General features: G+C 39.4%; 1 protein-coding gene across 1 annotated transcript in view; it reads right to left on the reverse strand.

The window, feature by feature from the left end:
* Window positions 1–25,816, reverse strand: part of DIP2B (disco interacting protein 2 homolog B) — a 229,737-nt gene that overhangs the window by 44,697 nt on the left and 159,224 nt on the right. The window contains exons 6-19 of the mRNA XM_068970156.1: window positions 23,072–23,224; window positions 22,535–22,654; window positions 16,785–16,982; window positions 15,269–15,360; window positions 13,257–13,367; window positions 11,579–11,702; window positions 10,860–10,969; window positions 7,314–7,416; window positions 6,101–6,165; window positions 3,741–3,834; window positions 3,145–3,264; window positions 1,582–1,696; window positions 752–891; window positions 11–147 (exon numbers count right to left, since the gene is read on the reverse strand). Of these exons, the coding sequence (XP_068826257.1) occupies window positions 11–147; window positions 752–891; window positions 1,582–1,696; window positions 3,145–3,264; window positions 3,741–3,834; window positions 6,101–6,165; window positions 7,314–7,416; window positions 10,860–10,969; window positions 11,579–11,702; window positions 13,257–13,367; window positions 15,269–15,360; window positions 16,785–16,982; window positions 22,535–22,654; window positions 23,072–23,224 (1,682 nt within the window). The remainder of the gene's footprint in view (window positions 1–10; window positions 148–751; window positions 892–1,581; window positions 1,697–3,144; window positions 3,265–3,740; window positions 3,835–6,100; window positions 6,166–7,313; window positions 7,417–10,859; window positions 10,970–11,578; window positions 11,703–13,256; window positions 13,368–15,268; window positions 15,361–16,784; window positions 16,983–22,534; window positions 22,655–23,071; window positions 23,225–25,816) is intronic.

Below are 25,816 nucleotides of genomic sequence, written 5' to 3' on the forward strand. Positions count from 1 at the left end.
CATCAAATACCTCAAATGTGTTTTTGGTCACCCCAGCAAGCCCAAAGTACATCATGCCTCCTGTCCTGGAGCTGACGCAGATTTCTCCAATTTCATCTGTTTTGCAGAGTTGAGGAGGTCCATCGGGTTTCACAATGCACATCATCCCTAGGGTACAGAAAACACAGTCAAGGGACAGTCTGGAAAACCTTCGCAGAAACAGCCTCATCCTAATGAACCCAGGAAAGTTTCCCATTTATTGAGAGGCATTAAGTTAGAATACTAAACAGGAATGTGAAAAAGAGACCTGACACTGTATAGGTATACCTGAAATTTCCATCTTTTGGTCCTGAAGGTAATTTTTTAAATTCAGCAAACAGAACATACAGCAGACGCAGACTGAATGAAGCTTTTAAAGACTGACATTAAAAATGACTGCAAAGTCTGAAGAAACGGGTTCAGTTAATTTACCCTCACACAGATCAAACTCAAACACACAGGAAGCAGAGTACTCTAACTTTCTGTCAGCCCAACATCTTGGTAACTATTGTGAAAACCAGACTACTTTAGTATCACTCAAGTGTTTAGCCATCCATGTGAACAACTGTACCTGAAACATTCACAATTAAATCACCCAATTCTGCTGGAAGGTAAGACTCTTACAAAGGGTCTAAGGAATTTTGGATTCCTGGTTTTGGATCGCATCTCATCAGCTTCCACTATCTCTAAAGACACATCTTATGAAAAGCAAATGGCGCTCCTGAGAACTCACCCCCAGGCATCACATGGCCCACATCCTGAACAGTCAGTGCTGAATTTTTATCTTCAGTGTTGACCCGTATTACCCCATAGCTCAATCCATTCATGGAGAGAATGGCTCTTCCTGGCAAAGGGGCCCCTGGAACTCCAGGTCTGAAGACAAAATAAACTTATCAAATTTGTCAAATTATAAGCTATTAAGAGAAAAGTATGAATATGGAGGAAAGAGAAATTTTCTCTGGGTACCACACAAACAAAAATCCTCATTTTTTTCTACTAAAAATCTGCCAAATTAATCAAATTCACACTTGCAAAGCATGGTGGAAAAAGTAAAATTTAATTGGTTGTTAAGAATATATTGGCTTGAGGACTTCCTTAGTGGTTAAGACCTCATGCTCCCAATGTAGGGGGCATAGGTTCAACCCCTGGTCAGGAAACTAGATTCCACTTGCCACAACTGAGACTTTCTGCCGCCAAATAATTAATAAATAAATTGTTTAATAAAATAATATATTGGCCTGAGTGTACTACATGTACAGGTAGTACCCACACGAAAGCTACGATCGAGTACATTTCTTGTCTAAGATTCTGAAGAGAGAAAAAGAACTAATTCACAAATACAAGATGAGAACAGCTGAAATAAAATTTCAGTTTCCTAGGTACACTTAGGGCAATAGTAGGAATAATAAATGAGATGCTTCAAATTGCTTTACAAAGTCATCTTCATTTTCAGGCTTATGAAGCAGAACATTAGACCTCACCCCTCTGTCAGCACCCGGTCAGTTCTGCACATTGCATCAGAGCTGTAACAGCCATCAAGAGCACCAGCGTTCTGAACGATACCTGCGGATCGCGACAGTCATGGCTTCGGCAGAAGTAGCACATGGACAGATGGCCTCGGGTTTCAGACCATGGCTTTGGAACAGACTCAGGAAGGCATCACAGGATGACACAGACCCTGAGGAGTTGAAACAGATCAACCTGAAAGCTTGAAAGTGTGATCTTCATTACTGCAGGAAACTGGTAAACAACAGAAAGCTGACACATTTGTACATCGTTTGTGTGAGTGTATGCTCAGTCGTGCCCAACTCTTTGTGACCACATGGACTGTAGCCCATCAGGACCCTGTCCATGAGATTTTTTCCAGGCAAGAATCCTGGAGTGGGTTGCCATTCATTTCTCCGGGGGATCTTCCTGACCCCGGGATCGAAACTGCATTTCCTGAGTCTTCTGCATTGGCAGGCGGATTCTTTACCACTGAGCCACCTGGCAAGCCATTAATTCTGTGCAAGTATTTTACCGTGATTCTGAGGTGGCTGACAGGTTTCAAGGACAAACAAATGCTTGTCCAGCCCATGAAAGGTCACTGACACTATTTAAAGTTACAGCGTGGAATATGGCTGCTCCTACTGAACTGCCCAATCAATAGCAGAGGTGTACTGCAGGCAACAGGCAGCTGGTTTGGAAGCAAGCAACTCTTCCTGAAGCCACTACTGCATTGCAGCCAGGGCATTACTAATATTCTGGCTTAGTGCCATCCTTTTCATGTACTCGCTGACTTGTTTCTTATTAAGGTCAGCCCCAGGTTTGTGTTTTATACCAGGATGATCACTGTGACTGCTGACAAAAGTTCACTGATGACAAAGAACACAGCAGTGTCTAACGCTCTACCTGATTCTACCCTATGGAGGCTCAGGATGTTTGTGCTTGTTGGGAAAAGGTGGCAACACAGTAACGTCTCTAAAAGCTTTTGTGAACTCTTCCGATTTGCTGACAGGGAATTTACATAAAGTCCAGACACTTGGTTATAGTAAGTTATCCCCTCATTGCTCTTTTTAGTTACATGACAGAGAAAGGATCTAAGTGAGTGAGAACAGAGTGCTTTTAAATCCATCAAATGATGAATGACTACATGAAATGTAATATATCTATAGAAAGGAATATTATATGGCAGTATAAAGGAATAAAGTCCAGACATAGGAGACAACATGGAGGGACCTTGAAAATATGCTAAGCGCAAGGAGTTGGTCAGAAAAAACCACATATAGCATGACTACATTTATGTGAAATGTCCAGAATAGGTAAATATATAGAGACAAGGAGTAGATTAGCAGTTGCCTGGGACCAAGGGACAGAGGATGGGAAATGGGAAAGCATGACTAATGGGTATGGGGTTTCTTTTGGGGATGGTGATGTTCTAAATTCAGGTCAATGGTGATAGCGTTATAACTCTATGAACATGCTAAAACCACTGAACTGTACTTTAACTGGGTGAGTTTCATGATATATGAACTCTCTCTCAATACAGATGTTTAAAAACAAAAAAACTGCTTATGGAAAGGGGACGAAAACCTCAACCTACCAAAGCAAAGGCTATTCCCAGACAGACACTCCAGAAATACTCACAGGGATTAGCTCCATCCGTCACAATCAGCATCCGGAGGGAACTCAAGCTCACATCTCTTTGGTCCCGATGAGCCATCATAGCCCAGTGCAGGTCTCGGCATTTCACTAAAGCCACCTTGGCTATAAATGCAAAAGGGGTAAAGTTAACACACATGTGCTAACTTTGGTAGATATTAATATGCTACAGTAAAAACATTTTCATTTATTTTAGGAATCATGAATTGCACTTAAGAGAAAATAAGAAAGGTCTCAAAGAAATGGTGCCAGGTGCTCTGAGGCGGCAGTGACTGATGGACACGTGACTACCTTGCTCACAGAGACCTACGGATAGGCCTCGTATCCAAGCCGAGGAAGGATCGAGCACCAGAGCATCCAGTAACTCTAACTCAGGCCCAGACTCACACACAGTCATCTCAGTTCTTCAGAAAGGACACCAACCGAGATGAACTAGACAACATATCTAATCTTATAGTAACCGAACTCTAAAATCTGTTAAGGTACCAAGGCAGAGAAGTATGTCTCTAGAAGACCAACTTGAAAAGCCCTGAAATCTCAAACAGTCACATAATTAAAGCTTAGATGCTATGTGTAACTACCTTTGTGAGCATGTACTCTTTGGACCCAAGAGAGAGGGCAAGTCTTCATAACAGAGTAGGGTACACTAATTGTATGCATCTTATTCATTACATTCTGAAAAGCAAAGAAAGATAAAAGTAATCAATATCTAATACACACTTAGCATTTTAAAAATGAATTGATACTGTTAACAATTTTAACCATATAATACTCAAACACTAATGCTCTTTGAAAAAAATCTAAAATATTAACTTTAAGGTTGAAGCCTCCTTTGCTACCTATTCTCAAACCTGATTCCCTCCTCTCCTCCTCAGAGATAATCACTGTTAAGAATCTGCCATGATCCTTCCATTCCTTTTTATAGGTATCTATATGTATATTCTTCCCCATAGAAACATAAAAGTATTTTTAACATGAAAGGCATCATTCTATACATCTATCTGTCACTTGCCTTTTTTTCACTTAAACTGTGTTAGAGCTAAATCTACGCCTATTTGTGTAAGTGTTAGTCGCTCAGTCGTGTCTAACTCTGTGACCCCATGGACTGTAGCCTGCCAGGCTCCTCCGTTCATGGGATTCTCTAGGCAAGAATACTGGAGTGCGTTCTCATTTCCTTCTCCAGGGGGTCTTCCCAACCCAGCGATCAAATCTGGGTCTCTTACATTGCAAGCAGATTCTTTACCATCTGAGCCATGAGGGAAGCCCGAAACATAATGAAATCGATCTATATCAGTGTAAGAGATCTATATATTTTTTTAACCCACTGCATAATATTCCATAGTATGACTATACCAAGTTTACTTAGGTATTTCCCTGTTGTCGACAAACTTTTTGCAATCACAAACAATGTTTCAAGGAACATATTTATACTCATTTCCCTAGCACGTGGGCAAGTGTTTCTCTAGGGTAGGTACAGAAAAGTTGTACCACTGAGTCACAGGACGCGTGCTTTTAAACTGAACAGACAACTGCCAAACTGCCCTCCAACCCTCTAAGTGCCTTCCTTCAACATGCTTATGCAAGCATAAGCACATATTACATACCACAAAGGGCTGGGTCTTTCAAAGCAAGAAATCAAAGTTTACCTGTCACTCACAGGAGATCCTGCCTAGATCTGTTAGGTGTTTGGGTATATAAAACTGAACAATCTGAGAGGGTCATGCAATTTGGTGTCTCTCCTGCCGAACACACCCAGGACTCCCGTCCCCAAAGAGATCCAGCCTGACAGAGTAACTAAATCTTGGTACTTAGACTGGCCATTCTGTGCAGTGGTCCAAAGATACCAAAATACCACTGCAAACTTCTTTTTCCTCCCTTCCCCAAGTTTCCAGCTATGGTGACAAACCTGGATTTCAGGGGAAGAATGGTGTTTATAACTAATTCTTCACACATGTCCCTATCTTGTTCTGTGTATCACAGAGAGAAGATTCTCTCTAACTCCTCACAAGGGTTTCTTAAGTTTTGATTGGAAAAAAAAAGGGGGAATAGGAGGGACTTCAGAGAAGAGCTAGAAAGCATGTATGGCTCAAGGAATAAGGCTTTTACTAATCTGAGGGATCCTGGGAGAAAAGGGAAACACTCTTCTTCCCTGGGCTTCATCTCCCACTCTTTCTTAGTCTCCTGCAATGTGTGAGGAAGTTGGACAAGATACTCTCAAAGGTCCTGAGGGTCCTGTATCTCTCCTCTCTTCCCTCCTAATCAAAATGCTCCATAAGAAACTTTTCCCACTTGGAATGCCTCCCCCCTCCCAAAAATCTCCATATGACTCTATCTTACTCATTTCTCAGTCCAATTCAACTGCTACCTCCTGCATAAAAATTGAGGCCAGAGCTGGGAGGAAGTCACCTTTTTCTAACTCCCTTGGCACGGTACCTGTTCCTCTGCTGTGGAAAGGAGCCTGATCTACCTTGTTTACAATATTCTTTCATTGCAACATGGACTCATTCAAGCATTCTGTCCAATAGAAAGTTAGATATTATTAACCACAGCTTCAAAGGTCTAGATATATTTAGGTAATTTGTGCTTCAGAAAAGAGAGGAGGTGACTCAGAGTTCTTTGAAAAACATACAGTCACGGATAGAATATTTCAAGCTTTGAGCTATCATAGTAGATATTTTAAAAAATTTTGGATCCTAAGTTCCACTATATACTATTACGTGAAGGGTATGACCAACCACACAAAGGAGAAAAAACAGAATTACATTCTCCTTTAAAAAAAAAAATTACCATTCATACCACAAAATTAAATTCTCCTGGAAAATACTACTGATCTTTTGGAAGCTTAAACTTCATACAGACACCACGAGATGCTGTGGTTACACAGTACACACAGTGATCTGAATCATAAGTACAACGAAGCTCTTGATTCTGTGTAGCTTACCGCAAACATGCCATGCCACAGCCCAGCATCCTTCTTAAAGTCTAGAACATTCACTACTGTTTCTCCTGCAACAGACAAAAAAAAAAAAAAAAGGAAATTATCTTTAGCTTAAGTAGCAAAATTCTGTCACTTGCCTCTATTAAACAACCCACTTGGTACTTTTAAAAACACACTAAAAGCTCTCAGGATCTTCTGATCACATGAGGGTCTCCTCAAACTGGCTGGGGAAGTGATCACAGGGTGACGTGGTCACAGATGACACAATGAATTTGGAATTCCTTGACTTAGGCACTGTCTTTGAGATAATAATTTTTTCCTAATTATATAAGGATCACATGTTTGCTTCACAAGCATATGTAGAAAATTATACTTCCTAGAGAAAATAAAAAATGGTGGTATATGTATAAATCTATATCTCATATCTACATACATGCACATATGCTTCTAAGCTTATATACTTGTATAGAGATAGATATCTGACAACAAAATTGGCATATATTGCTCTGTATCTGATCTGTTTCCACTTAATAATATACTGAAACAATCTTTAAGAACCTGAGTTTTGAAACCTCAGATTATAACCCAGCATATGAATATATGATAATTCAATCAACTCCTTTTGATATTTTGATTGATTTTATTGCATATATATACTTTTTAACCAAACAAGAATGTGGCTGTATAATGCTGCCGTAAGGAGCACATATTAACTTGTTTCATTCTATGAAAAAATAAAAAAACACTAAAAGAATTAATATTGTGAAGAACCTTCTAAGGGAAATTGTTCTTATGCAATATCTAACAACACATCTAAAGTCCAACAATCCAGAATACATTTTGTGTTTTAATCTGTGCTTTTTGGTAGCAGAATTTCTTTGATTCTAACTCCAAACTTACAGCTGGTAACAGCTCTATACGCATGGGGAGATGAAGGTACCTGACATTCCACAGCTAATAAGCACATGGACTTAATTAGCTCTCTATTTCTGCACTCCAGAAATCATTCTTTACATATTTGGGTTGCCCAGAATTTTCGTTCCTTTAAATTACAGCATATTTGTGAAAAAGAAGAAAGCAAAAGCGAGCCAAGAATGTGTCTTAGAACATTTCCCTCTGAATGCGGTCATTAACTGGAGTCCAGTCACTGGGCAGAGGGCTCGCAGTCACAGAGGTCTGAGCTCACAGTGCAGCCAGTCACGGGGTGAAGTCTGACCTTCAGAATAATTGCAGGCCTGGGACAGAGCTTGGCAGTGAGACAGCATTGCAAGGCGGGACACTGTAACTCCCATTACACTCCCTTCTTTGCTTGTTTTATACTAGGAGAAAAAAACCACAGAAAACAAAAACACAAGAAACAATAAAACGGGTTATTTCAAATGACAAAACTAGAATGAAACCCAGAAAAACCATGACAATGGGCTGAATTTAACACTTCATATAAATATCTGAGGCTAGGCAACTGGGCCCCAAACTTCAATCACACAAAGATAGGACTAGGGAATGACAAAGCTCAACAAAAGTGAAAAATTCTTCAAAGTTTAATTAGTTAATCAGTTAATCCGTGTGAAGTGGCTGCTAACGAAGCTGAAACAAACAAGTGACTCGGGCTACATTAACAGAGCACAGCATCAAATACACGGCAAGCACAGCAAGCAGAGCCAAAGGTACGTTAGTCTATCAGCAGCTCCTGGCGGGGAGGGGAGACTGGGAGACGGCCCATTCACGCCTCCAGACCAATCAGCTGTAATTTCACTTTTACTTCGAAGCTGCTCGATACCTCCTCAAGTTGCTTTTTACCAGCATCAGTCACTTTTTATTTTATTGTTAAATCAAAAGCACATATTGCACACTTCACTGTGTCTGACCTTTCTGTAATTTCTGACACCTTTCTTGACACTTTCTCCTTTCTCGGTTTTTGTGATACTCCTCTTTCCTGTTCAACATTCTCTCTCTCCCGTCCCTTCACTCTCTCTGCTCATCCTTTGAATGCTGGCATTCCCTGAAAGTCCTGTTCTTCCTCCTCTTTTTTCACTTAAAAATTTTTTTATTTATTTATTTTTGGTTGCACTGGGTCTTTGTTGCTGTGCACCGGCTTTCTCTAGTTGCAGAGAGTGCGAGTTACTCTCCTGTTGCAGAGCGCAGGCTCTAGGCACACAGGCTTCAGTGGTGGCAGCACACAGGCTCAGCAGTTGCGGCATGCGGGCTCAGCAGTTGCAGCTTTGGGCTTTAAAGCACAGGCTCAGTAGTTGTGGCATATGGGTTTAGATGTTCAACAGCCTGTGGAATCTTCCCAGACCAGGGATTGAACCCAAGGTCCCTGCATTGGCAAGCAGACGCTCATCCACTGTATCACCAGGGAAGCCCTCTTTTCACTTCTATCCATCAGGGTACCACACTCCTGATGACTCTCAATTCTCCATCTCCAGCTCAGACCTCTTTCCAGAGATTCAGACTTGGAGGGTCAACTCTTCACCGTGACTGACCCATAGTCCCTTGAAACCCAATGTAACCAACACCACCTCTCCACCCATGAAAACTTTTCTTGTCATCACTTTTTAAAAAAAATTATTTTAATTTATTTATTAGGCTATACCAGTATAAGCTGCAGGACACGGGCTCTTCAATCTTTGCTGTGACACGTGGAATCTCTAGTTGTGGCATGCGAACTCTTAGCTGCGGCATGCACTGGGAGAGTGGAATCTTAGCCACCAGACCAGCAAGGAAGTCCCTCTTCCTGTACTTTCTATCTTAGTGAAGGATGCCATCATCTCTCCAGTTGCCCAAGTCAGAAACCTGCGTGTCTTTCTTGCCTCCTCCCTCTCCAGAGTCAGTCACTAAGTCCTGCCTCTGCTATTTCCTTACTGCATCTCAGCTCCATACATCTGCTTTTCTCCATCCCCATCTCCACGAACTTGGGTTCACCTGGATAACTGTCAAAGCTCCTCATTAACCACATATTTATTCTTACCACTCTTGTGCTGACAATACTTTGATAGCTTCCTATTACCCACAGGACACTTGAAACTCACTAGCAATGTCCTATGGATAATAAGAGGATTCCAGTGAAAACTGCAAGTTCATGCAGAACAGCAGAAGCCTGGAAATGTACAGGACAGTAGTTCTACATGCTCAGAGAGCTAAGCAGCAGCCACATAACAGAGGGCTCTTCACCTTTTACAAAGAACCAATAAATAAGCCTGAAAAGGAGTGGTCAGTGAGTAGTCAGGGAAGCCACTGAACAGTTTTAAGGAGGATGACGGGATGAACCATGTCATCACTGAGAGATAATATGGATTGAGAGCTGACTGCTAGATATAGTATTTTAATTGCCTATTTACTTGTCTGCCATTTAAATATACTCATATCCCTTTCATCTCTAAAAGCAATCCTTCTTCCATCCAACATCAGCACATTACCTCTTAAAGTTACCGCCCACTCTCTTCCCTTTTCTTTTTTTAAATTTTCTTGGCTACATGGCATGACATATGGGATCTTGGTGCCTTGACCAGGGATCAAACCTGCCCTTGCATTGGAAACAGAATCTTAACCGTCAGGGAAGCCCCTCTCTTCCCTTTTATGCAAAAGTTGTTTAATCATGTCTGACTCTTTGGGACCCCATAGACTATAGAGTCCATGGAATTCTCCAGGCCAGAATACTGGAGTAGGTAGCCTTTCCCTTCTCCAGGGGATCTTTCCAACCCAGGGATCGAACCCAGGTCTGCCACACTGTGGGTGGATTCTTTAACAGCTGAGCTCACAAGGGAAGCCCAAGAATACTGGAGTGGGTAGCCTATCCCTTCTCCAGCGGATCTTCCCAACCCAGAAATCAAACCGGGGTCTCCTACATTGCAGGTGGATTCTTTACCAACTGAGTTATCAAGGAAGCCAGGGCTCAAGGTTGGGGGGATTTTTTCCCAAAATCTTTTTTTTTTTAATAATTTATGGATGTTTATTCATTAATTTAGCAAACAGTTGTTGAACATTTACTAACATTGTCTCAAGCAAGATTCAGAGTACTTGAGGGCACAGCTTTTAGAGTGCAACAGATGGGAATTTGAGTTCCAGCTTTGTCGTTCGAGTCAAAGTTTTTAGACAACTGTTTGGTTGGTGACTGAAGTTAGTTTAAGTCTTAGTCTTCTTAGCCACTAAGCAGGTTTACTAACAGCACCCCCCCCACCACCACCTCACAGGGTACTTGGGAGGACTGACTGAGATACTGCATTTAAAGCACTTGGCCTGGTGCCTGGTATGCAGTAGGACTTAATCCTTCAACTGGATTATGTCATCAATCAATCACGCAACCACAATAACCTTCAGTACCAAACGCTCCAGCCATCTGTTTCTTCTTGCTCTTCATCTGTTAAATTTGTTCTTTTCAAGCACAGCTATTTTTCCTCCTCATTTCTTCAGTCTCTCACTGCCCCCCTCACCCCTACCACTCCCATCCCCAAAGCAGCAGAGAAATACCTCTGCCAGTAAATCATTTCTTAAACCTCTGAACTTCTCAAAGTCTTCTGTAACTTTCTTACATGACAAGGGTCAATTTCTTTGTTGTCTTTCTCATGAATAGGTAGTTATGCTCAAAATAATTGGGACAGAAGGGCCATTGGAAAGCATCTTATGGGGCAAAAGATGGCAATCTAACAAACCAAGGGGACCTACTAACACTAAAACTGCAAAAAGTTAGTTTTAAATTTTATGGGACCTCAACCAAAGCCAAAGGAAAAGACAGAATGTACATCCCAGAATTGGGACTTACCTCAATGTATGCTGGCTCTGTGCCAGCAGGTGAGATGAGGGGCTGCCAGTCCTTAGGTGGCTTTGAAAGGTACTTGGAATCTGTTACAACCCATTTGAGCCGGGGCCAACCTAAACCAAACCCAAAATAAAAATTGAATTGCCTAAGCCATCAGAAAAGGAATTCACAATGAATTGGTCATTTTAAATATCAAGAGATCAAATCAAGAGCATTTATAACCAAGAAAATACCTCATTTCGTGTTTAGTGACAAATCATCAGACATTTATACCTTCTTTCAAAAGTACAACTGTTCCACACGCTAACACCAGGCCTTGACATTACCTCAACAACTGGGAGGTCCATTTGGCAGTGGAAGTCCACTGAGGTTAGTGGTCTATCCTCTGTCTCTACATGTAGCATTTAGTTTTAGTGAACAGAGTGGTAGGTTTTCCAACCATCAGCATAAAGGTTTAGAGTGTGGGCTATGGATTCAGACAGATTTGGGTTCAAATCACTGCTCTGCCATATATTAGCTGTGACTTTGGGCAAGTTACTTAACCTCTCTGTGTCTCAGTTTCCTCACCTGTAAAATGGGGATAATAATGGTACCTACTTCATAATACTGTGAGAATTAAATAAGAAAATATGTTAAATACTTAGCTACTAGTAAATTAAAACACTAATTAAAGCACTCAGCATTAGTTTTTAACTGATAATTCAGGTGCAAATATCACCAACCTTTAAATTGTACGATTTCTCCATTCTGAGTTTTTGGCAGTCCCTTTAGACAGACCTCACTGGTAAGAGCTAAGGCAACACCACAGCTTCCCAGCAAGAAGCCAATCTGCTGCCCCCCAGCATCCTGTGGAGAGAGGATAATGAACATGGTAGGCAGGGGAGTGAGCGTGAGCACACCCAAGCCCAAATCTGACACTCAGTAACGCTCTGGCACTTGTGCAATACATTCATGAAATCCCCCTGATATCTGGCAACTGTCAAAATCCAGTGACAATATGTTCCTCCAAATAACTGCTACAGCACAATGATTTCCTGAGTGCAAACCATGTTGTATTAATCTGACACTGCTAACGATGAATCCCACCAGCCAAATGTGGCCGTTTTACTCAAAGGTCAGCAATGCTCCTCTTCTAAATTAATCTCAGGAAATGAAATAAAAGTGAACATGGTTAAGTTGTCCTGACCTAGCCATAACCCCAAATCCAAAAGGAAAGCAATTCAGGTCAGAACAAAATAAATAATGTAAATGGACACCAAATGTCCAAATTTACAATGGAAGTAAATGGACAATTATACCCAAGTTCATATACTTCTATTCTATTTTAAATGAGGTAGATTTAAGCCTTATAACAGCAGCAGAGAAACAAAACCAAAAGACACAGCCTAAAGCATTTCCATTAAAATGTCATCTTAAACGTATCATTATGAAACCACATAAACACTGCCAACTTAATAATTTAAGAACAACCCTATGATTTCCTGACCAATCTAAAGATACTTCCTTCTATCAACCAGAGTTTCAGGGATGCTACTCATTTTGTTTTTTATTCCTTTCAGAAAAAAAATTTTTTTCTTGTAAATCTACAGTTTCCACCATATTTGTCTTCACCAGCAACTCTCAATAATAAACTGCATGAGAAAATTAGAGTCAAACAGCTCATGGAGAAATCACTTGGTTAAACTTTGACATTTGCTACATATGCTTCATTTTAGTAGGGCTAATGTGTTGCCAAAGTAAATTCTATATCCCAGAGTAGTAACACAACATCACTGTATCACACTTGGACTTAATAGAAATCTTAGATGTTAAGGAAAATGCTCTTATGGAAAGATTCCACCTACTATAAATGTGGATTACTTACAGTCTCTGAAGCAAGAGTGGGACTTTCTATAAAAGCTAATTATTGAAAAGTCAAGTATGTCCCCATAATTTTTAAGTGGTATATATATATATATGATATATAAAAATTCTATCTTAGTTGAAAATAGGTTATTTTCATGAAACTTGAAAATATTCATAAATAAATTTTCCACAACTTCCCTGTTTTTAGAAAGTGAAGTGAAGTACTTAGGAAAATGGTCAAACTGTTTGAAGTGTTCTGTGGTGTGTGCTTAGACGCTCAGTCATGTCTGACTCTTTGGGACCCCATGGACTGTAGCCCGCCAGTCCATGGGACTCTCCAGGCAAGAATACTGGGGTAGGTTGCCATGCCCTCCTCCACGGAATCTTCCCAACCCAGAGGCTGAACCCAGGTCTCCTGCATTGCAGGCAGATTCTTGACTGTTTGAGCAACCAGGGAAGCCCCTTTAAGTGTTGTAACTGAGTCAACTGATCCAAGAACCTAGATGCCAGCCATGTTACATCAGGCTACATTCCTCTTAAATTAAGCAGCGTTACCTTTCGGGTAAGAGGTACCTCTATCGGCACTGGAATCACTTCTGCCAGGAGACACCCGTAAAAAGCCACCATGAACATGACTGGATCATTGTTGGGGTAAACCAGGGCTACCTAAAAGGCATAATGACATTCAATAACAGAGGAATAAAAGCAGACTAATGCTTTCAATGTCTCTAAGTAGTACACTTATATATGACATTTATCAGGAAGACAATAAGCCAAACTATTTAATAGCCTAAAGAAAATTAAGTTATTGAGAAGGATGCACAAATCTAAAAGGATCTCTGTCATTCCCACGATTATACATGGCACAATTTAGAGACTATAATGTAATTTATCATCACCACCGTAAGAAATTTTTCACTTAATTCTATTGGTGATTTAGCAATAAACAACACACCTTAAGCAGTAAGTTAATTACTTACAAAACCTAAGGTAATTTACTTTAGTGCAGGGCTAAAGCAATAAAATAAATGTGATGAATCTCTCTAGAGAGATGAGCATATTAAAGAATAAGTCTTATTTCTCTCAGAGATGAACCTACAAGAATGAAATCTTAAGGCAAACCTAAGGTTTCTTTTTTTTTTTGGGCACTTGGTCGTGTCTGACCCTTGGAGACCATATGAACTGCAGCCTGCCAGGCTCCTCTGTCCATGGAATTCTCCAGGCAATGATACTGGAGTGGGTAGCCATTCCCTTCTCTATGAGATCTTCCTGACCCAGGAATCAAACCTGGGTCTCTCGTATTGCAGGCAGATTCTTTATCATCTGAGCCACCAGGGAATTCCCAAATACTTTTTGACAAATTCACTGCATTAAATCCTTACTAATTAAACCAACAATGCACGTGTTCTAGCAAGAAGGCATTTGGGAATTTAAGCATCACTGGTAGAAACCTTTATGAATATAAAGTTAATTCACTTATAAAAGGTAAACAGTGAAACCTCCATAATATGTTCAGACCTGTGATCTCACCTGTAATGCATCACAGGGACAAATGACTCTCCCTAATTTCCCCAAGAGATGCAAAAAGACAGAAGTCATGATCATTGCAGAGCTTGTTACTTGGTTTGGATACTCAAAGATTAACATCTGAAACTTAATTATAACACTGGACCCCTGTCTTCCCTTCTCTCACTTTCAAATTCTCTTAACTTACTCCCAAGGTAAGTTTAATTGTGAACCTTCCAGAATTCTAAAAAAAAATACTAACTCCAAAAGACATTTTAACAACCCATTTCCTTTCTGCACACAAGCATCCATGTCATTAGGAAGACACAAAACTACCTTCTTAGGGTTCAGTGAAGATTATGAAATGCTCCCATGTCACACTTACAGGTGAAAGTCTACTTTAGCTGCCCTTTGCCACGACGCAGAATTTTTAAAAGGCTAGTTTAGAAGATTCTGTAATCATGAGTCTACTAAGAAGAATTCTGTTGTGTATGCATTGGGTGTTTTATTCTACAACTCCCAGTGAAAAGTAATGCTTGATGATTGGAAATACTTTTATTTAGAAAGTGCAAAAAACCTCTAGTTATTAAATGAAACTTAATGTCACCTTCATTAAAGAAAAAATGATGTAAATTTGCTCCTCCTTAGAAGTAACATAACTCTCATTCCCTGTCTACATAAAACTCCGGAAAACTTGTTTTTAAAGTTTTATGGGGCATTTTTCAAAGAAAAATATCAAAGAGTAACCTTGATTGCTACTGTTGTTGTCCAAATATTGAAATATTTATTTACAGAAAGATTTAGGTTTCTCTTTCTTTTCACTAGTACCTTAAAACAGTATACTGATTAGGAGCTACACAGAAAGAGACATGTGACTATTTTTCAAAATATATAAATGCAAGAATTATAACCAGGGTTGGAACCAAATGATTTTCAATTTCTAAGAATAACAGTTACATAAATTGTGCTGTTGTACATTTTAAAAAGTCCAGAACGTGCATGCTAGAAAACAATAAAACATCACCTTCCCCCCACCCCCCCCCCAAAAAAAAACACATTACCCTATCTCCAGGTTTTAATACAGGCTCATTTTTGGTCCCCAGTTTATTAAGGAGTGTATAGGCCAACTTTAAACTTCTGCTCCACAGCTTTCCTGGAAAAAGAAAAGAAAATAATCATGTAGAAAAACACAGGCCTACTTTAATAAGAAGGCACTCAGTTCACTAGCATAATGAATAAGGTACCCGTCACCGGCAAATGATACATTAGACAAGCATCACCCTCTACACACAGAGAGGCCTTCCCCACAAAAACTGCTTTACATTCACTCTAGTTTAGGAAAGCCAGTCTTGTCTGCAAGCAAGAAGGAAACCACCAAAAGCTCACTCTAGAAAATATTTCATATTCTTCTCTGATGTAATCTATCTGTAGAATAATTTGATGCAAGCTGATCACATTTAAAAGGAAGGAAACAATTTTTTATCACAAGACTGAAAATCAGAAGACCACTTCTTTCTGAGCCTTTTCTGAAGAACCACTTACATATATGGTATTGAATACTTGAAGTAACTGCAAAGCAGAAGTATGACTCAAATGACTGAGTATTCCATACCACTATATTTCAGTGAAAACAGACAAAATGGAAATTATGTGAAGCATGCGGATATAGTCACAGATGTTAAACAAACATGTAAAAATCCCACTGTTTTCTTGAAGGGTATATGGATGAGATTAATGTACAGCTCCTGAGATGAATGCTAAAAACGTTAGGGAGGAAAGTCTATTCTTCCCCTTTTCTTGCTCCTTTTCCCAACCACCTTAGAAATTCTTACTTTAGATTATAAAGAAATTGAAAGAGAAATCATTTTACTTTGCACAGGTTATGTTGGTTTTATACACAACTCATTCAGAGGGGCATCAAAGGTGAAAACTCATGTCAATCTGTACAATTCTTTAAATAAAACCATTTTTCTTCTCTAAAATAGTCTATATGGAGGTCTGTGGACAATGTACACCACTTTAGAAAGGAAAAAGGAATCTGTCTGAAAAAACTAGAACAAAATTGTACAACCCAGGTTGAATCCATTCTTGTTAATTAAGAGAAATGCAATTAAAATATTTTAAAAATTTATAAAACAAAACGAAATGGGAAAGTACTGATACTTTGATCATTATAGAAGCCTGTGGCTATTACGTGCAAGTGGCAGGATGAAGTAAATGACAAAGATGTGAAAAGTAATCAACTTCAATTTTTAGATAAAACTGATTTTTACCATACACCATTAATTCTGCCCAAATGTCTTCCTAAAATCCTCTCCTGGTATTTAAACATCAGTGGATCTACAAAGTCTCTTTCTTCTTTTAAGTAATAGCTGCTTACAACAGTCACTTAAGCAAAAGAAAATATTTGGCAGTAACTATACTTAGGAGCTTAGGATCCCACTGAAATAGTTCAAAAGGTCTACTGAAGTACCACAGTGACCAGTAACTGCTAGATAGCAAGATAAAAAAATACATTACCCATGATAATCTCAAGAGCTATTAGGAGAAAAGGAAGCTGGACTCATGTAAACTCACCATAAGTAAGAGTGTAAACTGGCTTCCCCGTTACATCCAGTGCGGTCAGACAGGGGCATTTTGCCTGAGTAGTGCCCCAGCGCTGCAGGGCAGACTCCAGAGCAGGGGGCCAGTTACAGATGACTCCCAGTGGTTCTCCCTTCACGGGGGTCATCTGCCGTCCCTCAGGCTTGGGTTGGTTAGGGTCTGGCTGAGGTACTGTACCAAAAAAACACCCCAACAGGTTATATGAACATCAGATCTGAAGTACAAATACCAGCTAACATAAGTGAGGTCTCTAATCTTAAAATATTTCCCTTTCCCTTTTTCTGGCTTAAACTCACTCTGAGAAAAGAAAGGACATTGTTAGAAATAGTAATCCACAAACTGGACCTTAATTCATTTCCCCACATAACCGTAAAACCGTATTTAATACATTTTATGCAACAAATTCTGACCCTGACAAAGCAAATCCCCGAACATACAAAAAAGCACAAACCATAAATTTGCATTTAGTACTTTTACAATTCTTAGTAAATTTTTTTTTTGGTTGTTGTTTTATTTTTAGTAAACTTGTTTTAAAATCTTTAGTTTGTGTCTAATGTTAGAAAGCCAGGTTCTCCCTCACCAGATTATGTTTAATGAAAAATGATGGAACTGTGAGTCAGGAAACCCAAGCTTACATTCACTTTTTACTACTGTGACCTTGGGCAAAAGGAGTTACCTCAGCCTGCTTTTTCGTCATCGGTAAAATGCAAATATAGTAACAGGTATACAATAGGGACCTACTGGAATCAGGAAGACAAGGGGCATGAATGACAATGTTCCTTTCATGTCTCTAGACCTCTGCGCACATCTCCTATGGCCAACCCTTTGCCTCTTGGTGAATGTGCACACATCCTTCTTAGGATATACCTTCCCTGGGAAGCCGCCCGGCTTAGTTCTTCCACACTTCACGTGAGTGCACTCTTATTAAAGCACTGAGGATACTTAAGGGCTTCTCTTACTCTAGAGGGTTTTCTCCCTAAGACTGAGAGTTCCTGGGGAGAAGACACGGTTCTCATTCTTCTTATTGCCTTTAGTGCCTAATATATAATGGTTGCTTAATAGCTGTTAACTAAATTGAATGGAACTTGGGGGACAAAAAAGAAAAGCACTAGGCAATTCCCTGGTGGTCCAGTGGTTAGGACTCAGTGCTTGCACCCCAGATTCTATCCCTGGAGGAAGAAATAAGATCTCATGTAGTGGGGCCAAAAAAAAAAATATTTAAAGCAGTAGATTTATAATAGGGTAAATTCCAGAAACTAGAGGTGAATAATACTTCATACTTTTTCACAGAGACAAAACTAAAGTCCTCTTAATCTTTTACAATAAACAAGTATTGCTTGAACTTAAAAAAAAAATCCTGTATTCTCATAGCAGGAAGGATAATTTACATATGGAACAAAAAGTTAAGTGTTCACTGAATATCAACTCTGTACGTAAGACGTGATAAACATTGAGAAGATAAATGCTGCACGTATCATTCTTTGAACAAACATTTATTGCTTCTAATAATGTCAAGTACAAGCAGTACACAGCCACGCCCTCTAGGAGCATCCAGCGGGCAGTGGGGAAGCACACTCGCACACAGAGCAAAGCACACACGGGCAGTGCATGACAGAAATGAAGAGAAAGGGCAGAAGAGGACCACGCCTCCTAGTTTAGAGGAAGAAGGCGCCCACGTGCAGGAGGTAACGCCTGGGCTGAGTCTTAAAGGAAGAGTAGGGATTAGCCAGGTGAACAGGGGATGAGAAAAGGAGCACAGAAAAGAGAATGGATGGAATGAGCAGCAAGTATTAGAAGGGCAAACGAAATATGAAATGAGATGCATGTTAAAGCTCAACTGAATGACAGATTGGGAAAACTTAAAACGTCTTCACTCATTTTTCTACTGATACAAAATTAACAGTATCACTTTCCAACTCACCACCCTAGGTAAATAACGTTTGCATAGTCCCAGACCCTAAACCACCTAACTATAAAAATAAACACAGGTGATTCTAAATAAATAGTTTTGTTTTTACAGACAATGCGTATATATGGTAAGCATAGTTCTGGTCATAGAAGTCTATACATTATTGCCATCCATTAGGCCTCACTGCAGACCCTGGGGCATACTCTTCCAGACTTCCAAAGACATACAGATATTTTTCTCTTCCAAAGATAATTGTCATTCAAATGAAAAATCATTGCCTATTTAACACTAGTGGGAAGCTGTTAGCTCTATGTGGCCAATGAATGTTGCTCAAGTATGATTCCTGTTAGACTTTGACTTTCATTTGCCTTTGAAAACACAGTACTAAAAAGACTGAGAGGGTGATTACTGGCATAGACACTTGAAAATTCAGTTCATCAAGAAAGATGGACATAGTTCAGTGAGTTCAGTGACTCCAAAAGAAAGAGAAATTCACCTTAAGCTCATACATCACGTTGCTTGGTGCTTCCTGCTGCACCAAAAGGGCTAAGACTGGGTTGTCTACTAACATGCTTCAGTTCAGTTCAGTCACTCAGTCATGTCCAACTCTTTGCGACCCCATGAATCGCAGCACACCAGGCCTCCCTGTCCATCACCAACTCCCGGAGTTCACTCAGACTCACGTCCATCGAGTCAGTGATGCCATCCAGCCATCTCATCCTCTGTCGTCCCCTTCTCCTCCTGCCCCCAATCCCTCCCAGCATCAAAGTCTTTTCCAATGAGTCAACTCTTCGCATGAGGTGGCCAAAGTACTGGAGTTTCAGCTTTAGCATCATTCCTTCCAAAGAAATCCCAGGGCTGATCTCCTTCAGAATGGACTGGTTGGATCTCTTTGCAGTCCAAGGGACTCTCAAGAGTCTTCTCCAACACTACAATTCAAAAGCATCAACTCTTCGGCGCTCAGCCTTCTTCACAGTCCAACTCTCACATCCATACATGACCACTGGAAAACCATAGCCTTGACTAGATGGACCTTTGTTGGCAAAGTCATGTCTCTGTTTTTCAATATGCTATCTAGGTTGGTCATAACTTTCCTTCCAAGGAATAAGCGTCTTTTAATTTCATGGCTGCAATCACCATCTGCAGTGATTTTGGAGCCCCCCAAAATAAAGTCTGACACTGTTTCCACTGTTTCCCCATCTATTTCCCATGAAATGATGGGACCAGATGCCATGATCTTTGTTTTCTGAATACTGAGCTTTAAGCCAACTTTTTCACTCCCCTCTTTCACTTTCATCAAGAGGCTCTTTAGTTCTTCTTCACTTTCTGCCATAAGGGTGGTGTCATCTGCATATGTGAGGTTATTGATATTTCTCCTGGCAATCTTGATTCCAGCTTGTGCTTCTCCCAGCCCAGCGTTTCTCATGATGCACTCTGCATAGAAGTTAAATAAGCAGGGTGACAGTATACAGCCTTGACGTACTCCTTTTCCTATATGGAACCAGTCTGTTGTTCCATGCCCAGTTCTAACTGCTGCTTCCTGACCGGCATTAGGTTTCTCAAGAGGCAGGTCAGGTGGTCTGATATACCCATCTCTTTCAGAATTTTCCACAGTTTATCGTGATCCACAGAGTCAAAGGCTTTGGCATAGTCAATAAAGCAGAAATAGATGTTTTTCTGGAACTATCTTGCTTTTTCCATGATCCAGCGGATGTTGGCAATTTGATCTCTGGTTCCTCTGCCTTTTCTAAAACTAGCTTGAACATCTGGAAGTTCACATACTGCTGAAGCCTGGCTTGGAGAATTTTGAGCATTACTTTACTAGCGTGTGAGATGAGTGCAATTGTGCGGTAGTTTGAGCATTCTTTGGCATTGCCTTTCTTTGGGATTGGAATGAAAACTGACCTGTCCCAGTCCTATGGCCACCACTGAGTTTTCCAGATTTGCTGGTATATTGACTGTAGCACTTTCATCTTTCAAGATTTGAAATAGCTCAACTGGAATTCCATCAGCTCCACTACCTTTGTTTATAGTGATGCTTTCTAAGGCCCACTTGACTTTACATTCCAGGATGTCTGGCTCTAGGTGAGTGATCATACTATCATGATTATCTTGGTCATGAAGATCTTTTTTGTACAGTTTTCTGTGTATTCTTGCCACCTCTTCTTAATATCTTCTGCTTCTGTTAGGTCCATACCATTTCTGTCCTTTATTGAGCCCATCTTTGCATGAAATGTTCCCTTGGTATCTCTAATTTTCTTGAAGAGATCTCTAGTCTTTCCCATGCTGTTGTTTTCCTCTATTTCTTTGCATTGATTGCTGAGGAAGGCTTTCTTATCTCTCCTTGCTATTCTTTGGAACTCTGCATTCAGGTGCTTATATCTTTTCTTTTCTCCTTTGCTTTTGGCTTCTCTTTTTTTCACAGCTATTTGTAAGGCCTCCTCAGACAGCCATTTTGCTTTTTTGCATTTCTTTTCCATGGGCACGGTCTTGATCCCTCTCTCCTGTACAATGTCACGAACCTCCGTCCATAGTTCATCAGGCACTCTATCAGATCTGGTCCTTTAAATCTATTTCTCAATTCCACTGTATAATCATAAGGGATTTGATTTAGGTCATACCTGAATGGTCTAGTGGTTTTCCCTACTTTCTTCAATTTCAGTCTGAATTTGGCAATAAGGAGTTCATGATCTGAGCCACAGTCAGCTCCTGGTCTTGTTTTTGCTGACTGTATAGAGCTTCTCCATCTTTGGTTGCAAAGAATATAATCAATCTGATTTCAGTGCTGACCATCTGGTGATGTCCATGTGTAGGGTCTTCTCTTGTGTTGTTGGAAGAAGGTGTTTGCTATGACCAGTGTGTTTTTTTGGCAAAACTCTATTAGTCTTTGCCCTGCTTCATTCCATATTCCAAGGCCAAATTTGCCCATTACTCCAGGTGTTTCTCTAACATGCTTAGTTTCATTAAAGTCTGATGCGATCAAAGTCTGTTCTTCATCTCAGGACATAAAAATGGACTGCAAACCTACCAAGGCTCAGTTCTTCAGACAAAGGCTTTTTTAAGATAGATCTATCCATCACCCACCTTTAATAACTATTAACATCAAATGGCCACCTTCTATGCCCCCAGATAGTCCTTTCCCAATCCTTCTATTAAATTCTAGATTCATTTTATCCCTAAATATTTTTCAAATCGTTGGGTGAATAAATCACTCTTATCACTTTGCTTTCCCCAACCATATAGATGAGACCGATTTCTTCCTTTCTCCAACTTGCCAGTACCAGTTGATACATACTTATTGACTAAACTCAATTTTCGACTGTAGTGTCTGTTTTGTCTAAACTGGAAACAACATGAAGGAAGTACCTATATTTTCAAGAAGCTTTTCAACCATCCACCATGTTAAAACAGATCTACATATGTGCTGACTGACTGACTTAACAAAAATGGTTGAGTTATATATAATAAAAAAAAAGGGGGGGGCAAACTTTTGAGGATGAAGGTGACACTATTCTAAGATAATGACAAATATAAGTAATTTTTTAAATTATGTGCTTGTTCCTAATTTTAAAAAACTTATTTCTAAGGATAATTCTGTGTTCCATAGTTATCTCCTTGTCCTTCCCTTCTCTCCCTCTATTTTTCAGCTGAGATTTAAAATATAAATGATCATAAGGAAAAAAAGATCAGAAAACTATGAACTCTTCAACCAAAAATGACGCCTTATCCATCCATAAATCCTATAATATCTACATGCAGTGACTGTTTACAAAATTTCTAAGGAATATACGTGGTTTGGTATTATTACCACTACCTTCCACAATTTCTTCAGAATCATCCACAAAAAATTCTTTTAAGGGAGGCCTCTTGGGTCGTTTCAGAGTGTTGAGAAGCTGCTGGATTTTTGTGGATACTCTGCTATTGACAGGAACACCTATAGGGAAAAAAACGGTAAGTTACAATTAACTGATTTTAGGAATATTTCACTTCCTCAATTCTCTCAGGAGCTTTCATTTTTAATGATGTTTGGCCTTTGTTCACAGTCTCATTCTATTTCAGCTGGGCTAAATAGGTACAAATACATACAGAATAATTTTTATGACAAGAGTAAAAATATGGTGCTATTATTAATACTGTTTAAAGATTCCATCTAACCTCCCTTTTCTCTCCTAGCATTCTTTTCTTTTTCCATACTTTTTGGTCAGACTATCTTTGAAAAGAGAGAGCTGAAATGACTTATGTGAGTAGGTCACAAGTACTGCCACTGCTGGACATTAGACACTGCTGTTTATAATTTGAATTTTTTCAGTTTAACTAATATGCCGTATTTAACTACCAAACAGCTGCCTACCATCAGCTGTATCCATAAGGCTGGACCTGTTGGATCCTTTGTGCATGCCTTTAACTATCCCCGAGGGGGGTAGATCAATATTTGCTGGGCGTATTGAGGAAGATGATGGCGAAGAGGTAGTTGTAGTGACGTCAGGGGGAGCAGAGAAATTCTCTAAGAGGGGAGAAAACAAAATTTAAAAGTTATATTATGTTAGCAGTAAGAATAAGAATCTTTTAAGTCTTTTTTGTTGCTGCTGTTTGTTTTCTAAGAAGACAGAAAACCACTCAAAGGGGCACTAGTTCTAATTTTACTAGCAAGATATAATGAGACGAACAGGGTAAGTCAGGGCATATCAGCTTTCTAAAATTACTATTTTTGAGAACCTGAGCAGGCTTAGTAAGATCAAATCACATATCAAATATTTCTCAAACTCATTCTTTTCTACACAGAAAGTCTGGTAGAAATCCAATGTTATAAAAATAACCACAATAAAATAAAAATTGCTGGTGACTTCAAAATGAAACCAAAGTCAATATGATCATTACAGCTACTAATATTTTAGACTCTGAGCATTTCTTCATGTTTATGGTAGTTTATCTGTGTCTCTTCACTCATTGAGGACAGAAACTGTGTCTTGGAAGTGGGTCAGATTGCTCAAGTCTCAGATGAAGAAAACCAGATAAAATCCATTTTTAATTTCTGCAAAACAACCCATACGTAACTTGAATCTACTTGGAAGATAAGGTTCTTCTCTATTCTAAGCATGATTAAACACTGCTGCTTTATTCTGCTTCATGTAGGGATTCTTACTATAAAGAAATAATGATATAGTTGGAAGAGAGCCATTGAACAGGCAAGTGTTACCAAAAAATTAGAAGAAGAAAAAGAAAATTAGAGGAAGCAAAATGTAGAGTTCACAGAATAATGAAAAGCCACTCAAAACTATGAACAAGGGAAAAAGCATAATATAAACAATTTCTAAAATTATTTTGGGATTTAGGTTTCCAGGCCCCAAAAGTCTATACTTACTAGCTTAATACTTTTTAAAGTTTTAAATACTTTGCACAAGTATACTGCAGTGTAGCCTTCTGTAGGATGATGCGGTAACAAAGCACTAAAAATAGACATTTTTACCTGACCCAGCAATTCCACTTACAGGAATACATCCTAAGAGGAAATAATCAAATGAATGCACAAAGCTCTGTGTGTGTGAGGATATTCATTTCAGTTTTCATACAGCAAAAAACTGGATACTACTTAAATGTCCAAAATAGGGAAATGGCTAAAATAAAACCATGGCAGAGCCATACAGTGGCATATTTTGAAACCATGAAGACAAAAGTATGATTCTATATTAACGATATAAAAGATTTCTGCTTTAAAAGCAGACATGTCTGCTAATAAAAGCAGGTTCTATTTAGTACCATTTCATTTCTGTAAAAACAAAACCAGAGCCTTACCTTATGCAAATAAAGTCTAGGATCTACATGAAAGTGATAATATTGAAGTGTTCTACATAAGTGGGGCTGTAGCTTATTTTTCCTTTTATCTGTATTTTCAAATTTTTCCTTTGGAAACATGAAGTACTTATTAACTTCTGTTAGAGCAAACATCCAAAAGGCAATAATGTTGGATAAAATGGTTCCTGTGAGTTCCTGAACTTTTCACAGAGTAGAAGCAATATGAGATATGGTCAGGTAAAATCATCTTGTTAACAAAAATTGAGATAAAGTTAACTGAGTACCAGGAAACTATTTTTCACAAGTGAAACTGCTCTTTTAGACAATGTGGATATAAAACCTGACCCCGCTATGGCTCTGTTGCCGACCCTCCCAATAGGAGAACAGTTGAGTCTGCTTATCTGTAGCTGCTTTGCGGGGAGGGGGTGTCAGTCAATTAAGAGCACGGGCCAAGCCATCGGCTGCTGGCCCTGACCTTTTAATGTGGGCAAGCATGACCTTAAGGTAGCTATTTTCTTTAAAAATTACAGGCTTGAATCAAAAGGTTTCCAAGTTTTTCCTTTTCAGAAATCACTTAATAAACATAAGTGGTACAGGAAGGTCACTGACAAAAAATTACGACATCAAAATGCAAATGGATTATCAAGAAAAAAGGAATAGCATCACAGGCACATGATATTTATATATATCGCTTCATGCTGTGTGTACCAACTAATTAAGCAAAGGCAGAGACCTGAGCTTTATCTGCAGATGTCACAGACACTTAGAACACACATACACACACAAACATAAAGCTAAGTCAAGCAAAAGCGCTGACCGACATTCTCAGCCCGCACACTTCTGTTGTTGCAATAGTACAGCAGCAAGGACCATAAATCCAGTCTTTATGCTACAGACAAAAGAGTCTCACAGGTACTGTCTTAATTCCAAATTTTCTCAGGTTTAGTTTTTTTTTTGAGAGAGAGAGAGATTGTAGGCAACAATCCTGGGAAAAATCTAAGATGTTGTATCTTTGGACACTTTTTCCTTGATGCAATATTCTCTAGTAGGGATAAAGCACAGTAAGACTGGTGTTACATCTTGCAGCTTGAGTATTGCTTATGGAAATATCTATGGCTTCAGGTGGGCAATACCATCGCCAATAAAGCAGACATCCTCCATCGTTCCAAATGTGCTGCTTGTGTTTCCTTCTCTGCCTCATTGTTTGTCATGTTCATTTTGATACTATTTTTTTAGGCCACCCTGAGAAAACCTAACGCAAATCATAAACTATTTCCTGGCTACTGGGAGCCAAATGGAACAT

This window comes from Capricornis sumatraensis, chromosome 4 (genome assembly GCF_032405125.1).
Source record: "Capricornis sumatraensis isolate serow.1 chromosome 4, serow.2, whole genome shotgun sequence".
Lineage (NCBI taxonomy): Eukaryota > Metazoa > Chordata > Mammalia > Artiodactyla > Bovidae > Capricornis > Capricornis sumatraensis.